This window comes from Cottoperca gobio, chromosome 1 (assembly GCF_900634415.1).
Source record: "Cottoperca gobio chromosome 1, fCotGob3.1, whole genome shotgun sequence".
Classification (NCBI taxonomy): domain Eukaryota; kingdom Metazoa; phylum Chordata; class Actinopteri; order Perciformes; family Bovichtidae; genus Cottoperca; species Cottoperca gobio.
In genome coordinates, this window is record NC_041355.1 from 21,743,857 (window position 1) to 21,762,602 (window position 18,746).

At 41.8% G+C, this 18,746-nt stretch overlaps 1 protein-coding gene across 1 annotated transcript; it reads right to left on the reverse strand.

Moving 5' to 3' along the window:
- Positions 1-1,847: 1,847 nt before the first annotated feature.
- On the reverse strand, positions 1,848-14,519 carry LOC115007878 (high affinity choline transporter 1-like). Its single transcript, XM_029430966.1, has 8 exons — positions 14,336-14,519; positions 8,633-8,746; positions 8,231-8,386; positions 7,972-8,120; positions 6,612-6,755; positions 5,602-5,755; positions 2,588-2,805; positions 1,848-2,411 (listed from the first exon to the last, which is right to left on the reverse strand). Exons 1-8 carry the CDS (start codon positions 14,517-14,519, stop codon positions 1,848-1,850), a joined length of 1,683 nt encoding a protein of 560 aa, XP_029286826.1.
- Positions 14,520-18,746: the final 4,227 nt, after the last annotated feature.

The window sequence follows — 18,746 nt, forward strand, 5'->3', positions numbered from 1 at the left end:
ATAGTATAAGACAAGATAAAAAATTACCATTACAGTGATATAATGTTTCACTCAAGATCATAGTGCTTATTTTGCATTTCTTAACCATGTGGTTACAATGAGCAATCAGTCAATATTCCACCTAAACTTGATCCTCTATGCAAGTCATCTGTTGTGACCTAGAGTTTTTAACCCTTAGCATTTTGAACCTTCAATACAACATTATATTTTATGAATATACGACACATTTAGTATTACTGTATGTATAGGTGTTTTAGAAACCTCTTCAGGTGTTAAAAAAAACTGGCACCAGGACACTCTGCCCTGGTGAATTCCTTTTCTTCTGAGGCTCTTCAATGTGTGCTAATTTAGTCTTTAGTTCAATTATGGAGGGGTGTGGGGTTTTCTTTGGGGTTTTCTGTGGGGCTTTATTTGGGGACAGATGTGCCAGAGAGTCCAAAGTTCATAGTGGGTGTGGGGGCATGTTTGAAGGATGGATATGTCAAAGAGTCCATAGTTCAACGTGGCAGAGTTTGGGTAGGCCAATTCCACGCAGATATTGGTAGCCGTCAATGATGTCAAGGCTTTTCTGCAGGCGTTGGATAAGACAATCCGTCTCGTGTCATCTCCTCTAACTGGGTTTTTAGCTATTGGTACAAGTAATGTTGTCTGTCCCTGGCTTGTTAATTTGACCGTCATCTGAGCTCTTTACTTCTGGTGAGCCTCAGCTCATTGATTTTGTGCAGTGGTAGATCAGCTACAATGCGCTGAAACTCTCCCGGTGTCATACTGACCAAAAATATAAACGCAACACCTCTGTTTTTGCTCCCATTTTTTTCTTCCCAAAATCTAAGACTTTTTCTATGTACACAAAAGGCCTATTTCTCTCAAATATTGTCCACAAATGTGTTTAAATCTGTTTTAGTGAGCACTTTGCTGAGATAATTCATCCACCTCACAGGTGTGGCATATCAAGATGCTGATTAGACAGCATTATTATTACACAGGTGTGCCTTAGGCTGGTCAATAAAAGGACAATAAAAGGCCAATCTGTGATTAATTAATTGAAATGAACGTGCTAATTTGACAGCCCTAATTATTTTATAACACAGAACAGTTACTGGAGGAAAGTTTACTACAACACAGTGTAGCAATCTACTGCACATTTTTTGAACTTGACCTCCAAGTAAACAGTATAAACATAACTACTACGCATCCCTGGTGTCTGCAGCTGTCCATATATTCATATGTTTGGGAGAATAACCAAGGCTTTTCTGAGTTAGTGATAAAGTTACACCATTTGTTGGTCAAGTGTTTGGTTTTCCCCATTGGCCATAGGGCACCAGGCCTTTATTTGAAGCAGTTTTGTATTGTAGAGACACAAGCCTCTATTTCTAAGTAAGTATGTTTGGTCATACATCGTATAAAGCTTCCTTCTTTTCTAATGTGCCCCTGTTTGTCTTGGTAAATTTCCTGTATACTTCCTGTATCCGTTTTAAATTAAAAGCCCTGTAGCATTTCAGTGTATAGAGTCTTTTCATTTCCAAGGCTTTTATTGTAAAACATTTGCCGGGGCTAGTTGTGGAAAATTCAGTGACTTGCATGATTCCTACACAGTACTTCAAATATAGCTATTTTCATCGTTTGGTACTTGTATGATGCCGCAAAATACAGTCTAGCTGGGACATTATCAAACACCCGCAGTGAATGAAATGGGACAATAACACTTTAGATGAGTAATCCGGAACAACAGAGTGTTGAAAAAAAGTATGGAATTGAATGTATTGAATAAAGTGATGGAAATGTACATTACTCTTGAAAGTATATATTTTTTATTTCCAGTAATCTACAGTTTTTTTTCAAGATGATCACTTTCCTGTCTCCAGCACTGGCTGTAAGGCAACTCCATGTTTGTTCTCTTCACACTCAGCATCGCTCCCAGCTTCTTCTCTGAGATTCTGTGTGACAGGATCCGCAGGTGACACAGTGACATTATGTTTTACTTTGAAAATGTCCCACCTCTCAGGCAACAGGCCGTGATTGAACATGAACAAAGCCAGCGAGGAAAAAACTAAGATGGTTACCAAAGTGCAGACCATGGAGACTGTCCTGATAGGGGACTTTTGGACGTAGACGCCATCTTTCAATGTGCAACCAGGAAGATGAAGAACAACAGGAAGACCTAAAAGGTTCTCCCCCAACAAAATCCTTAATGTCAGCCCTGTGATGTAACCCACCGTGGCACCGTAACCATTTGTCACTTTAAAGAAGAGCACAGCAACCAGATGGGGGAATATAAGAGTGTAGGAGGCGTCTGCTCCGAGAATCCAGAGGGCCAGGGGGCTGTTGGTGTAGAACGTTATGGATGTCCCAACCAGACCCACCACCACCACTGTGACCCAAATCACCCATTGCATTTCATTGTCTGATGCCTGGGAACATGGAGTTATACAAAAGGAGACACTTCATTATTCATTCAAATGATTACTTTCCAAAATAGATTGATTTGGATCTACTTTTTTAGTTTGCAACAATTGTGCATCCTAGCTCTCTTCTCTAGAGACACACTGCCACTGAGCTGCCACTATCAACATCTTTTACGCCTTACCTGTTTACGCAGGATATTCTTGTAGATGTTTGAAGAGAAGATAGTAGTTGCAGACAACACGCTAGAGTCTGTGGATGACATGACAGCAGCGGCAACAGCTCCGATTCCAATGATTGAGATGTAAGATGGAGTGAGGTACTGTAGAGTCAGGGGCAGGACCAAACTATGCTCACCACGTACATATGGAGATGGAGAACCGTACAGCGTTTGGTTCCAGTCTGGACAAGAGAAATAGTGATAATAATAATAATAATAATAATAATATCCTGTAAAATTTCCTCACCAGAATACTCGATCCATAGACCACTTGTACAGAAATGTTCTATAATTAAAAGGTTTAGCTATCTAAGGTAATATTGTCCCAATTTAAGCAATACAAATTATACAGTTTTAGATTACATTTGTGTACTTTTAAATCGTTTTTTTGGCAATTGGGGCAGTGGAACAAGCTGTATAAACAACAGTGACATGCTATGACGTAAGGCTGTTATGGCAAACATGTTTGCAAATAGTTGCTTATTTACATATTCAGTGACATTAGCATTCATTTAAAATGGTATTTTGGGTCACAGGAAAATATCCCATCTCTTTAGTTACTAAATGTTCACCAGCGAATTGTTAACTTTTGCAGCATTTGTATTGCATGGTATCCCACGACTCTACTCAACTCAAATCGCTCTTTTTTGGTTTTCCATGGGACATGCATGTTTAGCTTTATGAAAGGCGAGGAGAAAAATATTACACAGGGTTTGCCGTTGTTCTTCATTCAGCTTGTATTGCTAGCTAGCAAGTGGGTGGCTGGATAGTTCTTCTTCACTAGCTTGTTTATTAGCAATAGCTTGTGCCACATTAACGTGCTCTTTGCTCTTGTCATGTTTTTCAAACAAAGGGTGGTTGCAATTCTTCGAGCCTGTGTAAAACGGACCTGTTTTGTCTGCTGTGGATGCAAGCGGCATATTTTGCACCACATTTCAGTGAGCTCATCATTAGCATTCAGACATGGCACGTCTTGGAGCCACTTTTCAGAAAAAAAAGTTTTCTTCTGCTCTGGCTCAGTTTGCTGTTTTTTTTTGCATAAGGCTAAAAGCCAAAGTAGCTGCTTAATGTCTTTTGTTTTTTGGTCATGTCTAGTAGACTACTCCATTGAGTGTTGACAAGAAACACGTGTAGACAAAACATGTTTTGTTTTGATGACCTATCAGGTAGGCCTACGCAAAGACGCATAGTAACACAAGTGACGTTACGCAATCCAGATGTTTTCTGCGCATGCGTACTTGCGTACCAGTTATGTGCACCCCTGGTTATAAACTCTAATTGTAGATTTGCATTAGAATTTATCTATAGTTTCCAATTTACCCAGACTAAAATGTAAAAAAGCTGCCTAACTCACAACAAAGTCACAAAACCTGCCTCCCCTAAACCTGCAGACACAGCATCTGGAGTGTGTCATGAGATAACCCTACGTTAAGCAAGTTTCCAGTACCTGAATCTTTTGCGCAACACAAGCATAATTTTTTATAGTGTCCCAATATGAAAATGCTTTAATACAATAAGATGAAACTTATCTCTTTGAACTTTCAACAAACAATTGTATTTGTTTTGCCTTAAACCATAATTAACAATAGATGACAATTTAGGAAGTAATTTTAGGCTCAATGGTTTCCAGGACAAAACGAGGGCAGTATTTCCTATTACTGGCCCAATAGATCGTGTGCATGTGACGTCACGCTTATTTCCCAACCCGTAAGTCAACCATGTTGGATGATATACACAACCAAGACCGCGTCCGTTCACGTGTGAGTTGCTGCAAAGCTTCGTCATTTTCTTTGTATTTAAACATCTAAGATTGAAAGAAAATACCAATCTTGTGCGTAGTGTATAATTGTGCTCATAACGCTACTCGTGACCCAAAGAAACGGTTCTTTAGATTTCCTAAAATCATCAAAAACAACGATCCACAAAAGAGGGATGAATTGCTGTCTACCGAACGCCGTAAACTGTGGTTTAGCAACATAAATCGTAAGGATTTAACAGAAGAAAAAGCACAATTCTCCCGTGTGTGTGGCGTCCACTTTATATCTGGTAAGAGCTCATGCTAAAGCTATGTTTTCAATGTTTACGTTAAACATTTATGCTTATGATATACCTGAACACTGTAAGACCTTACTTTTTTTGGCCGCAGTAAAATCCATATCGCTGACTGGTAAAAAAAGGCACTTTCTTTACATGTGATGGCAGCCATTTGCTCTTTTCTTCTGTGCATGTTTTTGTTTTGCTTATTCTTGAGCCTACTTCACTTGCGAAAAGCAAAGCACCAATGTGAGAACATGCTTCGCTTAATCCAGCCATACAATCACAGTGTGCGAGGATAACATCGCCGCTTTTCTCACTCACAAACCAAGGCTTGAGCGGTGTATCTCGAGCTCTTTGAGAGTGATTTACACGGGCATGGACGAGCACCCTGTCATCTTTCAGTGGTTTGGTAAGAAGACTACCAACCCAGCCAGAAACAAAGAAATTATAAGCACCTTAAGCTCTTGTATGCCTTCATTTGTGCGTTGGTTGCCCACAATGTTTGTAGCACAAGGTAGTTCACAATATCCGAATATTCAATCGGCGGTGTGTAACAGCAGCAACAGAAAGTTTGACAATCTGGTGGGGAGTCGGCTGAATCAGTGCTATCTGGTGACGTCTAACGGAAGATCTGTCCGTCTGGATTAAACCAAAACATCTCTCTGTACTGAGGCAGACTGCAGCTACAGTGACTCACTATCACCTCTAGAGGAACAAGTGGTATTACAGACTGGACGAAGCGCAGCTAGCTGTTAGCATGCTAACTTCAGTAGATATCTCTGCAACACAACACAGAGACGTCTTTGACATAACATCAACACTGTTACCTCTTCACACTCTTTTGATAATGATAGTTCATTGTTTAAATGTGTTAAGTTTAAATTCTGGCAGATCTTACACATTGAACCTTTAAAGGGCTGTCATCTCTAACCTCATCCTACCTGTGGAGGCGGCGATTGCCCCAACCAAGACAGGGGGGATTCCCAGCATGGCAATGGCAACAGCAGCAACATAGCAGGTTAACTGGGCAGTTCGTGATGAGGAGGCAGACAGCGTCCTCTGGTGGAAGCTCTGAAATGAAACACTACCAAGACCCTGGAAACAAGAGCACAGGGAGAGGAGGAAGATGCATGTTGAGGACCAGAAAGAAGATAACCAAAGAATGAAATATGCTGATAAAAAAGTACTGTCCTTTTTTTTATCAAACTGCATACTGCACAGAAGAAAAAAATTATATTATTATTATAGGAACTGCAACAACTTAGACCGCAAAGGATAGTGAAGTGAGCCGTTTTAAAATGTACCATTTAAACTAAACACTGCACAAACAGGCCTCCAGGATTTCAATATTTCAATATTGGGATGGGGGGGTCATACACTTTCCTGCACTCTGGAGAATTATTATGCACTATTATGTTCCTGCTCTGCACAAATATACGGTGTAATTGTGCATGTACCAGCTATTCGCGTCAACGATACATTTATTTATTTGAATGTGTTTTTGCAAGATTTCTGCCTGTGCTCAAAATGTTCTGCATATTCAAACATATCCTTGTTCCAGACCATATACATCACAACCATGTTAATTCAAAGTCGTAGTCTTTGTCTGTGAAAGATGTCCATTTGGACTAGGGTGGTTACAGACGACATCCTGCCATTTTGGAATGGTTTCAATGCCGTCAGTAACAATGAGTTCAATTGCACAATCAATATCTTTTCATTGACTTTTTTGTTTTAAGATTATTTTTGGGACTTTATTGCCTGCATCATATAGTACAGCCAAGATACACATGAAAGGGGGAGAGAGAGGGAACGACATGCAGCAAATGACCTTTGTTCATTGGTCATTTTGCAATGGTTTCAAATCCATCTGTTTAATTGCACAATCAATATCAATATCATACCTTATGGGTGGAAGCAGGAAAGTGATACTGATTAATATTGAGCTTACAATCATTAAGAAGTCATCAATCCAATTCCAGACTCTGTCCTGCTCCAGAGTGCCGACCCAGGGTTCTTGGAACGTGTGGTTGAAAGCAGTCAAGGCAATGTTTGTAGATGAGGGGTTGAGCAGCAGGAAGGGGACACACAACCACTGCAAATAGATATCATCAGACTGAAGACCTTAGCCCAACAAGACCGTTATTTTGTCAGATGTTAAAATACAAATATGACCTAACATTCAATCCGTTGTGTTTACACACCAAAGATAACATTGATTGGCATGGATGGTTTTGGAAGTCTTGATTTTCTGCAAGTGTTTTCCCTTTTACTGGAAACTCTGTATTAAAGACTTCTCAGGATTGCAGCAATTGTTTAGGTTGTTTGTGACGTGCGTTTCCAGTCATTTCACTGTATCAAACTGGTCTCCACATGATCGAGTCTATGTCAAAGCAGTTCAGCAGCTTCACTTTGTACATTGTCCTGCCTACTCTATTTGTTCAGAAATGAGAAACAACACGGCTTGAGAGCTCCATTTAATTTGGGAAAATATGGACTTGTGTGCAAACTTCTTAGAGGGATAGTTCGGATGTCTTGACATGGGGTTGTGTGGGGTACTTATTTACGGCAAGGTGAAGCGGTGAAAATATTCTAAATATTGCTTACAGTTCAACATATTTTTTGTTGGGCCTTTCTTTAGGTGGCTAAAATATGTTTTGCTGACTGCCCCGTCCACAGAAGTAAATAGCTTAGCTTCTGTGCTGCGCTTGTCTATTTCTTCAAACTGGGGGAGTGCCGACCGCCATATACTGTAGGTAAAACATTGGCTAGTAGTACCTCATACAACCCCACTTCAAAACATCCACATATCCCTTTAAGACTGGCCCACCACACAACAGTCCCTGAACTACAACTAACAAAAGCAAAAAAATATGTTATCCATTAACTTGGCATTAGACAACATTTTATTTTGCTCTTTGTGCACCACTACAGCTAGATCAATTACAGATCAACTATTCTAAAAATAAATAATAAATGTTTCCCTAAGAAGTCAAAAGAACATTTTAATAATTTTAAACTAAATAAACAAAAACGAAGGTAGTGCTTGTGAAATGGGAGAAATACTTGAACCTGACACATTTTTAAATGACATCTGTGATACCAAATTTAAATTTAATTCAAATTTAAAGTTAGTAATGAATCAACATTTGGACACAATGATAAAATGAAATTATTCATTCATTCTATCAAGATGTAGGTTGGAAATACATGTTGGGTCGTGGAGCTTTATACTAGATGTCAATAAACATACCTGCAGATAATATACATCTTTAAAATGAACATGTACTGATGTAGGCCTTGTAACTCACCAAACTGAGGAAAACTAGGCAGAGCTGGATAACATCCGTGTAGGCCACTGAATATAGGCCTCCGAACAAAGTGTAGATGATGGCCACAGCTGATGAGATCCACACAGAATAGGCATAGGGTAAGTCCAGTATCACAGTCATAGTTACTCCTGTTGAACAAAGCCACAAACAGAGAAACTAAAATGCTTTCATTGCATCCACCAAAATAAATCCACCAAAATGTGTGGTTTTACATGGTAGGTACATACTGTATGTTTACCTAAGCTAAGCAGAGTACAGGACACCCACAGCACTTCCCCCAGCAGAGAAGGCAGCACCAGAGCACCACTGAGTACATTGCCATACTTTATCTGGAATGGGTCCATCATGGAGACATACTTCATATCCCTCATTGGCTTTGCAAAGAAAAGACCACCTTGTGCAGGGATGAGATATTAGGCATTATATTGTATTTTCATTTGTGTGGCAAATTTTTCATCATTTGATGCTGTGGGCACTGTGTATTGTAAACTGCTGGTATCCAGAACATCAAGCTGTGTTGTACATTTACTGTAGTTTACAAAACAGATGAAATGAGCCACACAGAAAACCACAAAGTTTATGTCTGAAATGATCAAGATTAGCACAACCTTCCGGCTCTATAATGTATGACTTGTCTTACCTATTAGGAAGGACACCGAGTAATACAGAGGCATAAGAGCCCATATTAACCCCATTTTAGGAGAGTACACCGCCTCAGCCACACCCAGGATAAAACCACCTCCAACCCATGTAGCTGCAGAAGAATGAGATACACACACATACACACACATACACACACACACACACACACACACACACACACACACACACACACACACACACACACACACACACACACACAGTTTAATTAGAAAATATATATATATATAAATTAGGGCTGTCAAGGGATTAAAAAATCTAATAATCTAATTAATTACATGTTTTGTGATTAATTAATCTAAATTAATCACATTTCAAAATATTCAAATGGATTTTGGAAGATGAGTGAATCAATAAGTAGGAATTGTAAATTTAAAGGACCACAGGAGGCGGGGCAGAATGCAGGCGGAGCCAGTCAGGAGGCCGGCGCGGAGGCCGGTCAGGATGCGGGTGGAGTCGCTCAGGAGGCAGGATGCGGGCGCAGTCGCTCAGGAGGCCGGAGGGGAGGGCGGCGTCGAGTCCGGGCTGGAGGAAGCACTAGGGTCTCAGGAAGAGAGGGGAGCGAAGGGGTCTCGGGAAGAGAGGGGAGCACAGGGGTCTCAGGAGAAGAGAGGGGATCACAGGGGCTGGGGTCCTGAGGGACAGAGGGATCACAGGGGCTGGGGTATCGAGGGACAGAGGGAGCACAGGGTCTGGGGTATCGAGGGACAGAGGGAGCACAGGGGCTGGGGTCTCCAGGGACGGAGGAAGCACAGGGGCTGGGGTCTCGGGGGGCAACGGGAGCACAGGGGCTGGGGAACAGCTGGGGCGGATGTCAGCAGAGATCCGGCAGCAGAGACGGGGGTCTGCGGAGGTCTGGCAGGGGGGGTCTGCGGAGGTCCGGCAGCGGGAAAGGGAGTCTGCGGAGGTCCGGCAGCGGGAACTGGAGTCTGCGGAGGTCCGGCAGCGGGAATTGAAGTCTGCGGAGGTCCGGCAGCGGGAACTGAAGTCTGCGGAGGTCCGGCAGCGGGAACTGAAGACTGCAGAGGTCTGCCGCGGCCTGGCAGCTGAAACAGGGGGCTGTCGCGGCCTGGCAGCAGAAACAGGGGGCTGTCGCGGCCCGGCAGCAGAAACAGGGGGCTGTCGCGGCCCGGCAGCAGAAACAGGGGGCTGTCGCGGCACGGCTGCAGGAACTGGAGGCTGTCGCGACCCAACAGCGGAAATAGGGGTCTGTTGCGGCCCGGCAGCAGAAACAGGGGGCTGTTGCGGTCCGACAGCAGAAACAGAGGGCTTTCGCGGCCCAACAGCAGGAACAGGGACTAGGGCCTCGAGGGGTAGCTGGGGAACAGCTGGGATCTCGAGGGGCAGCTGGGGAACAGCTGGGATCTCGAGGGGCAGCTGGGGAACAGCCGGGGTCTGCAGAGGCGACGGGGAGATGGCCGGGGTCTGCAGAGGCGGCAGGGGGACGGCCTGGGTCTGCAGAGGTGGCAGGGAGATGGCCGGGGTCTGCAGAGGCGGCGGGGAGACGGCCGGGGTTTGCAGAGGTGGCAGGTAGACGGCCGGGGTCTGCAGAGGTGGCAGGGAGACGGCCGGGGTCCGCAGAGGCGGAAGGTAGACGGCCGGGGTCTGCAGAGGCGGCAGGGGGACGGCCGGGGTCTGCAGAGGTCCAGCTGCAGGAACGGAGCTCTGCCGAGCTGACGGAAAGGCAGACCGATCGGCAAGGTTAAGGAAATTCCTGAGTACCTCAGGCAGAAGACTCCTCAACCAAGGCTTCTTAGCTACCTCCCCACAGGCCTCTCGAAGAAGGCCTCTTTCCATTCCCGCAAAATACATATTAACTCGACATAAAGACAAAGATAATCCTCGTTGGAAGAGGAGGGTAAAGACACAGACAGGAAGTACCACTAGACATATAACAAGGGAGAGTGAAAACTTCAACATAAAACAGGACACCAAAGAACAAGCCGATTGTTACACTCCGTTAACCCCCTGTCCTCTACAACCTGCAGTCCATTGCAATCCATTTCGCGATTGAGTTGTTAATGCAGACCAGGGCATTGTACGGCCCGCGGTCCAGATGTGTGAGGACAATCGTAAGTCGTAAAAACATGCACCCTTTCAGCTCAAAATAAGAGCAACACTATTGTATTGCGTGCATGGTGTAAATAACTTTCTAACTGTGTTGCTATTATTTTGAAAAGGGTGCTGTTTTTCTTTATTTACGTATGCACGCCCCCCGCACCTGAACAGCTACAAGGAATGCTGGCCGGCTAGCCTTCAAAATGTCCGCTCACGCCAAAATAAGAAAGATTGATACAGATTGTCGCGTTTTCAAGAAGACATGGACTGCTAAGTATTTATTTACGGAACTCAAAGGTAAAGCCGTGTGCTTAGTTTGTGGTGCGCAGGTCGCTGTGTTCAAAGATTACAATTTGAGTCGCTGTTCAAGAACTTGTCTGATGAAGAGCGGGAAAAGGAGTCGGGTGCTCTGCTAGCTAAACTGCAAAACCAACAAGGACTTTTTACAAAACATTGCACATCCAGAGATGCAGCTGTCAAGACAAGTTATGTCTTATCCCACAAAATCGCTAGAAAAAGTAAACCATTTTCTGACGTAAAGTTTATCAAGGAGTGTTTGGTGGAGTCTGCAGCACTCTTATGCCCGGAGAAAAGGAGGCATTTGAGAAGCCATGCAGTCAATGAAAGGGACAACAACAGGGAGTGATTTGTTCATGAAGGTAAATTCATGTGTGGACAAGTTGGGACTGAAATGGGACAAGCTGGCAGGCGTGACAACGGATGGTTGTTCAAATCTGACAGGGAAAAATGTTGGACTTTTGAAGAGAATGCAGTATAAAGTGACATAAATGAACCCTGAACCGAGAATGGACTCATTCATGTTCATCCTTCCCACTGGGAGCATAACACCAGCATCTCATATACTCAGAGACCGTGGTGCTCATTAAAGTGGTGATGTGAAACGCCACTATGAGACAAAGCACAATGTTTTGATCAAACAACAAGACCAAACAAGAGCTGATTTCATAAACCCCACAGAACAATTTACCAGTCATGGTGAAAATCCCGACCAGTAAGCTGATATTTCTGCCTCCGAGGAGCACCGCTTCGGTCCTGTCTCCATGGCTCATCCTCTCAGCTTTCCTGGACTTTCGGGAAGCCCAAAGCCCTATCCCCAGGATCAGGATATAGAACAGAGCCACTGCTATCACACCGGGGATGTTCAGAGACATAGTGGCCAACCACTATGGAGCATACTGACAGGCAGATGGACTGAATGGATAACACAAATCGTACATTGCCAAAGGGTAGGCAAAAACAAAGGTCACATACAACTTTTGGAGACACTCCCGAGTTCATTTGAGTTGGCAGTATTGATGACTCTGAAAGTTACTTATTAATGAAAGAGCCAAAGTTCACTTTTACAAAATGAAGACTTTCAAAACATCCCCTCACACATAGTCCTGGCAATACACCTCGCTTTTGGGCGTTTCACATTTGTGTATTTGTGTTGCTCATATTGACTGCTTTATTCATGCTCTTTTAGCTAGTTAAAAATGTCCATTCTTCTTCTCACACTCCAACATTCTCACTTCACAGCTTCATGTGGATTTGATTTTAAATTAGTTTTTAGTTTATTTTCTGCCAGTAAAAACTACCATTCTGTTGATTCTACTACAATTACTATTACACAACCCTCACCTCTGAACTTGTCCTGTCATGGCTTTTACTAGAATGCATAGCTTGCTCATACTAATAATGCCTCAGTAATACTTATAAATAAATATATATTTATAATATAAATAATACCATATGTTTTGTTGTGGCATCTTTGCCTTTATTTGACAGTGTAGAGACTGAGACTAGAAATACGGGAATAGGAGAGGTATGACATGCAACAAAGGTCCCAAGGCTTGAATGGAATCCTGGACGCTGCGTTAATGAGGCATGCGCTGTAATATGAAGGCACTCCAATACTATATGTTAAAATGACAGCTTAATATGATCTACCTCTCTTGGCTGCATTGTCTCTCTGCTTAAACTTTAAAACACATGAATCAGGGGCAGTGAATTAGGGCAGTGGGTGAAGTGCCAAAACCACAACTTGTACCAATCACTACATTAAATATGTACTGTGGCTGGTGTAGGGGATATAAGTAAAAATGCACAAAGCCTTGCACAAAATGGCACACTGAAATGACTTACATAATCAAATAGAGCCAACAGTATTAGATACAAACGTTCTAAGAGTGAGCTGCATTGAACCATACAGCAAAACAAATGTGTCAATTCATTTGATTATAATTTAATCATCAACTAATTTGTCAAGCAAAAACCTCCAAAAATGTCTCTGCTTCCAGCTTCTCCAATGTGAGGATTTAGTTTTTCTTTCCGTTTTATGTCTAAATTGCATATCTTTGGGTTTTAGATATTTTCAGTAATTTTTTATATTTTACAGACCAAACAAGATATTTAATAATAAAGAAGATAATTGGTATGTTAATCAATAATAAAAATAATTGTTAATTGCAACTGTACAAGCTGGGAAAGCTGAAGCACCACAAGTCATACCACCACCATATCTCACCAAAAGCACCACCAGAGCACAAAATAAGCACTGCTACATTGACTTGAAACAAAAGTTATGAGAGTGTCAAATACAAGAAACGGCATTTACTTTTTCAACCCTTTAAGATCCAAATGCTATTTCAGGGTTTACTACTTCATACAGTATGTAGACCGGTAGTAATACTGTATATTTGACTAATATGACTTTGCCTTTACCTCTCCGGGACTCATCACCTTACCCTGGTGGAGAGGTTTGTGTGTCCCTATGAACCTGAGAGCTGTATTGTCTGGAGCCTGGTGCTCCTGGTAGGCAAATTGGTCTCAGGCGAGGGGCCGGTCAAAGAATGGTTCAAGCTACGTGGTGCCTCCCATTCATCTATCCTGTGGGCCCACCACTCATGGGTAAAACCGCTAGGGTCGGATATGCTGTCACACGAGTCTCTAGACGGGCTGCAAGCTGGTGGAAAACCTGGCTGCCGATGGAGCCTGTGAATTTTCCTGGTGCTCGCTCAGCTCTCTTATCCCTATGCAGACTGCAGCATGCATCGAATCAGAGTGGGCTGAACCCATAGTTTGGTCCGTTTGTGCTGTAAGGACTGGAGAATCCACAGGCAAACTCAAGTCTTTACTTGCCAAAAAGTCTTTGATACACTGGGTACAATGATGAACTTGCACTGAGAAAGGGAAGATATAATGATAATGAGAGATAAGTTAAATGAATCAGGGCATGGAACACAATCACACAGGCGGTTTGAGCATATCAAAATAAAACAGGAAATTATGAGTGAATAAATGACACAATGAAAAACATAACCGAAGGGTCAGGGCAGGAAATGACATCTACCGTAACCACATGCATTTATACATTTTGTTACCAATGTTATCTTGAAAAACTAACTTTTCTTTACACCACAAGATAATTAAACTGTTATCATGAAGATACAGGTTTGTTATTGCAAAATAATGAGATAATTCACTTGATATTGAGATAACAAGATGTTAATAATACATTCAAACAGGGCCACTCTCAGCATCTTTGCATAAAATCCATGTCCCACTAGCAAAAAACTAAACTAATACAAAGAACTGATTTCATAAGCCCCACAGAACAATTTACCAGTCATGGTGAAAATCCCGACCGGCAAGCTGATATTTCTGCCTCCGAGGAGCACCGCTTCAGTCCTGTCTCCATGGCTCATCCTCTCAGCTTTCCTGGACTTTCGGGAAGCCCAAACCCCTGTCCCCAGGATCAGGATATAGAACAGAACCACTGCTATCACACCGGGGATGTTCAGAGCCATAGTAGCACACTGACAGGCAGATGGACTGAATGGATAACACATACATAAAACCGTACATTGCCAAAGAGTGGGCAAGAACAAAGGTCACAGACCTGTTTTAGAGACCCTCTCGAGTTCCCCTAAGTTAGCAATATTGCTGATGAACTCTGAATGTTCCTCTTGACCTGCAAAGTTTGTCAAGGTAGATCCCAGTCGTTCATTGTGTGAATGACTCCAGTCATTCATTGTGTGAGTCAACATCACACTTGACTTAAACATTGCTTTCATAACTTTGTAAAACAAAATGTAAGAAATAAATACATACTGTAGATATAAATGTACTGTTTTCAATGACAGATCACAAGGTATACCTGTCCTGGACATATTACCTGTCTGCTCACACTTTGTTTAACCCAGTGAATTATCTCCGGTTTAAAGAGCCTATGAAATGATACACATGAAATTCTACTGATGATAATAAATGCTATTTGTGGTGTAAAATAATGTGTTATTAATGACACTATGCCCGCAGTATTTAATAAATCACGATTTATTATGTCGACCACCGATGTTGGCATCGCCGCTACCAGAAACTGCCGACGCCATCTTCTGACGTCACAAGTAGAACAGTCCACCAGTTGAATACACAGACAGCACGGCAGACGTGGAATGTCGGACTCTGTCTCAGATATTTCCACAGAATCGAGTGACAGTGAGTCGTCAATAGACTCGTTGCACATTCAAGAAGAGGAGTTTATTGAAGAGGATGCCTATGTCGTGGATTTAGATCATGCGGGCGAGTTTAACGTGGTGGAAACAGCCCAGTTCGAGCCACAGTATTCAAGATGGAGACACAGACGGGATCGCGAGCTATCCTATATCGAGTCGATAGCTTGGTTTCCTTGAATTGTTATGAAACCCGACTACTTGTCCGCAAATTGCTCGATAGCTAAAAATTCAATTATTTTTCTACTTGGACACATCGACGTCTGTAAAGCTTTATAACTTGATTCTTCTGCGGTTGAGGTTCTATCGTTGTGTCTGATGTCAAACGTCATATATTACAAGCTGTATATAAAGCATTAGCTATTAGCTAACAAACAGACCGGAGGACAGCGCTGGTTTATAAAGTATAGTCTGCCAGCTGACCGTCTTACGGCTGCCTGTAGTAGCCGGAACACTTACCAGATTCTCATGGAAGTTACGATGTCGTAACTTTACGAGAACTACGTGAAACAGGTAAAAAGTTGCTACTAGGTAGATCCGACCTCCGTACGACCATAACAGGCTTACGAGCCTGTCGTGAAGCAGGTATAGTATGAAATTAAGATAACGTTAATATTGGCCTTTTTTCTGGATATTGCATATTGTGTACATGTCCTTACCACTCTTCTTTTATACATTTAGGTGTACATGTGAAAACTGTACAATTATGGAAGCAATTGAAGAGCTGCTGCCAAGAAAAGCAAGTCATGGAGGAACTCAGTGAATGTATTTATGGGAAGTTGAATGGTCACTCTGGCAAAGTCACAAAATAAATAGATAAATAAGCAAATAAGGTTGAAGAAATTACCATTGACATGTATTATCTTGTATATTACAGAATGTATCGCTATGTGGCATACCGCCAGCTGGTGAGATTTTGTTGGGGAATACATGGTAAGAACCACATAATGCCATCATGTGCCATTCAAAAGATCTGTGCTATGTTTCCATCTGACAACTAAACGTTGTTCAAGTATCCAGCACTTTATTAGAGTCAAAAACAAAACACAATATCAGATCAGTGATTGAATCTGCTTCTACACAGCACAACAGTGTCCCTCTGGTTTGGTTCTTCCACCGACTGCTGAGTGGATCTGGGACATCGAAAGGTTCCTCATCAACATGGTCTTGGCACAAGCGTAGAGTCTTGCTCAAGAGTTCAGTAACATACTCTGCAAAAAATATGTTTTATAATCAAGAATGATATATATATATATATATTATATATAATAATATAATATAATATATTTATATAGTAAATAGTGTATGTATGTATGTGTGTATATGTGTATCTGTATTTGTATGATGCCGACCTTTGGAACAACCAACATGGATTGGAACTTGCAGTCCAGCTAACCTGACACGTGGTCGCGCCTGCATGGACTTGTGGTGTGTCCGTGGAGGGAGATCCGTCTGCACAGCAATTTCTTTCTGACATGTCTGAAATGTACAAAACAAAACTTTACTAATAAACATTTCAAACCGGCTTGAAATTGTATTGTTTGTACATGTCTGCGTAAAGAAAATATCTAATAACATTCATGATAAAAGATGTGGTTGAAGTGATTGAGAGAGCAATGATATCAAATCAAAGAATTAAATATATGAATTATGTACATGCATGTGGTGATGCTATACATTGTATTTGTAACACATCATGTGCAGGTCTACTGGTACTACAACTGTAATGTACAGATGACGTACAGTCTGTATACTTACTGCTGTACACACAGCGTCCTCCTCAGTGTGGATGTCCAATAGATTGTCGCTGATCATACATGTGTCCTCATTCAACAATGTTTCCAATACCTATGTAATAATAGGGTGATAGTTAAAAGTTAAATAGACTAAAACTTTTACTCAAACCACAGAATAAAATGGGGAAGCCTGTTATAAACATTGACTCTATACTTAATGGAGTGTAATTAAGTGTAATTAGCTAAAATTATTAATACTACAGACAATAACACAGATATCGGCTAGGGCCTGGGGTAAACTCGTTACATACAGTAGGCCTAGACCGATTATGGCTTTATGATTGTAACAATAAATAAAGTAAACAACAAGTAGCACGGCTTACCTTACCTCTCCCTTTTGGCGAATGCATTTCGTCGTCTCTTTGGTGGAGGACTCTGCATCGGCGGACGTGTTTGAATCGGCGTGGTGGCTTGTGCTGGCTGGGATCTTGGCAGTATTGTAGGCACAGCATCTGCGTTCAGTTTTCAGTTTCATCGACCCTGGTTTTCCTGATCCAGCGAAGTCTGCCCTCGTTCGACGCGCTTGTCTTGTCCATAAACGCAACATTTTATCATCTTTTGGCCACAGAAAGCTAGATTTGGAGACGGCCCCACATCCCCATACAACACATCGCATGCCAATTATTCTTGACAATCGATTGTTGTCCATTCTTTCTCATAATAATTTACATCAGTCTTTGCTGGACGCTTCAACGCATACAAACACTGGCGGCTGTGTTCTACTTGTGACGTCATCGCCCGAAGATTACCGAAGTAGATGTTCCCCGCGCAGCGACCGATTGTTGTTAGCGTCTTTTTTATGCTGTTATGATTGTGATTTATTAAGAATACATCAATAATAATAAAATATATATGGCACTTCTCACAATAGAAATGCAACCTCTATCATATAACAAGCCCAATAACACTGACGAAATATCATTTCGTAGGCTCTTTAAGCTTCTCCAATGTGAGGACTTTTTTAATTCATTGTAAATTGTATATCTTTGGGTTTTGGAAATGTTCACTCTTTTTTTATGTTTTATAGACCAAACAGTAATTATATTCATAGAGCAAATAATCAGCAGGCAGACTAACGTTAATCATTACGTGAACATTAAAGGTTCAATGTGTAAGATGTGCCAGAATTTAAACCTAACCCGTAATATCTAGGTCAGTGGTCTTCACTATTTTTTACATGAGAGCTACATTGATAGGATAAAGTCAATGGAAGAGCCACTTTTACCGCAAAGTATGAAAAGCAACATCCAGTCATAAAAAGCATGTCTGCTTATTAATCAGCCCACCCAGAACATGCAATATGCAATGCAGCCAACCAATACATTCAATAAAAACAGGATTAGCTCAATACTGGGATGATGTTGTCAAACTCCCCAAACAATATTTCTGCTGAAGCCAAAAAAGTCTTTCACAACTTTTGAGACTGAGAAGGTTTTTTTTGCCCGAGCCAAAATCCATGCAATCTCAAAAGATGCCTCAGTTAATCGTTCAGCTGTATTAGTTGTCCTGTGTATGAGCCTTTGTTTTCCAGAAAGAGAAGAAGAAAGGTGCTCTATTTTATTTACTAATTTCACTCCCAGGGGCGTAAATTTCGTTGAATTTTGGATGTGTCTTTTGGAAATGCCGCTCCAAATGACTTCTCTTGAAACCAGAGTGGGTCTATTTGCACATTAAGCACAAAGGGTTCGACTCGTGAAGGGCAAATACAAATTCCTGGCCACTTTTC

Bases quoted from the DNA above. Each gene is read 5' to 3' on its own strand.
- LOC115007878 (XM_029430966.1), bottom strand. From the start codon at position 14,519: ATGGCTCTGAACATCCCCGGTGTGATAGCAGTGGTTCTGTTCTATATC. The intron at 8,747-14,335 runs GTAAATTGTTCT...ATTCTTCTGCAG, and splicing joins CGGGATTTTCACCATGACTG to CTACATGGGTTGGAGGTGGT. The intron at 2,806-5,601 runs GTAGGATGAGGT...TCTCTTGTCCAG, and splicing joins GGCAATCGCCGCCTCCACAG to ACTGGAACCAAACGCTGTAC.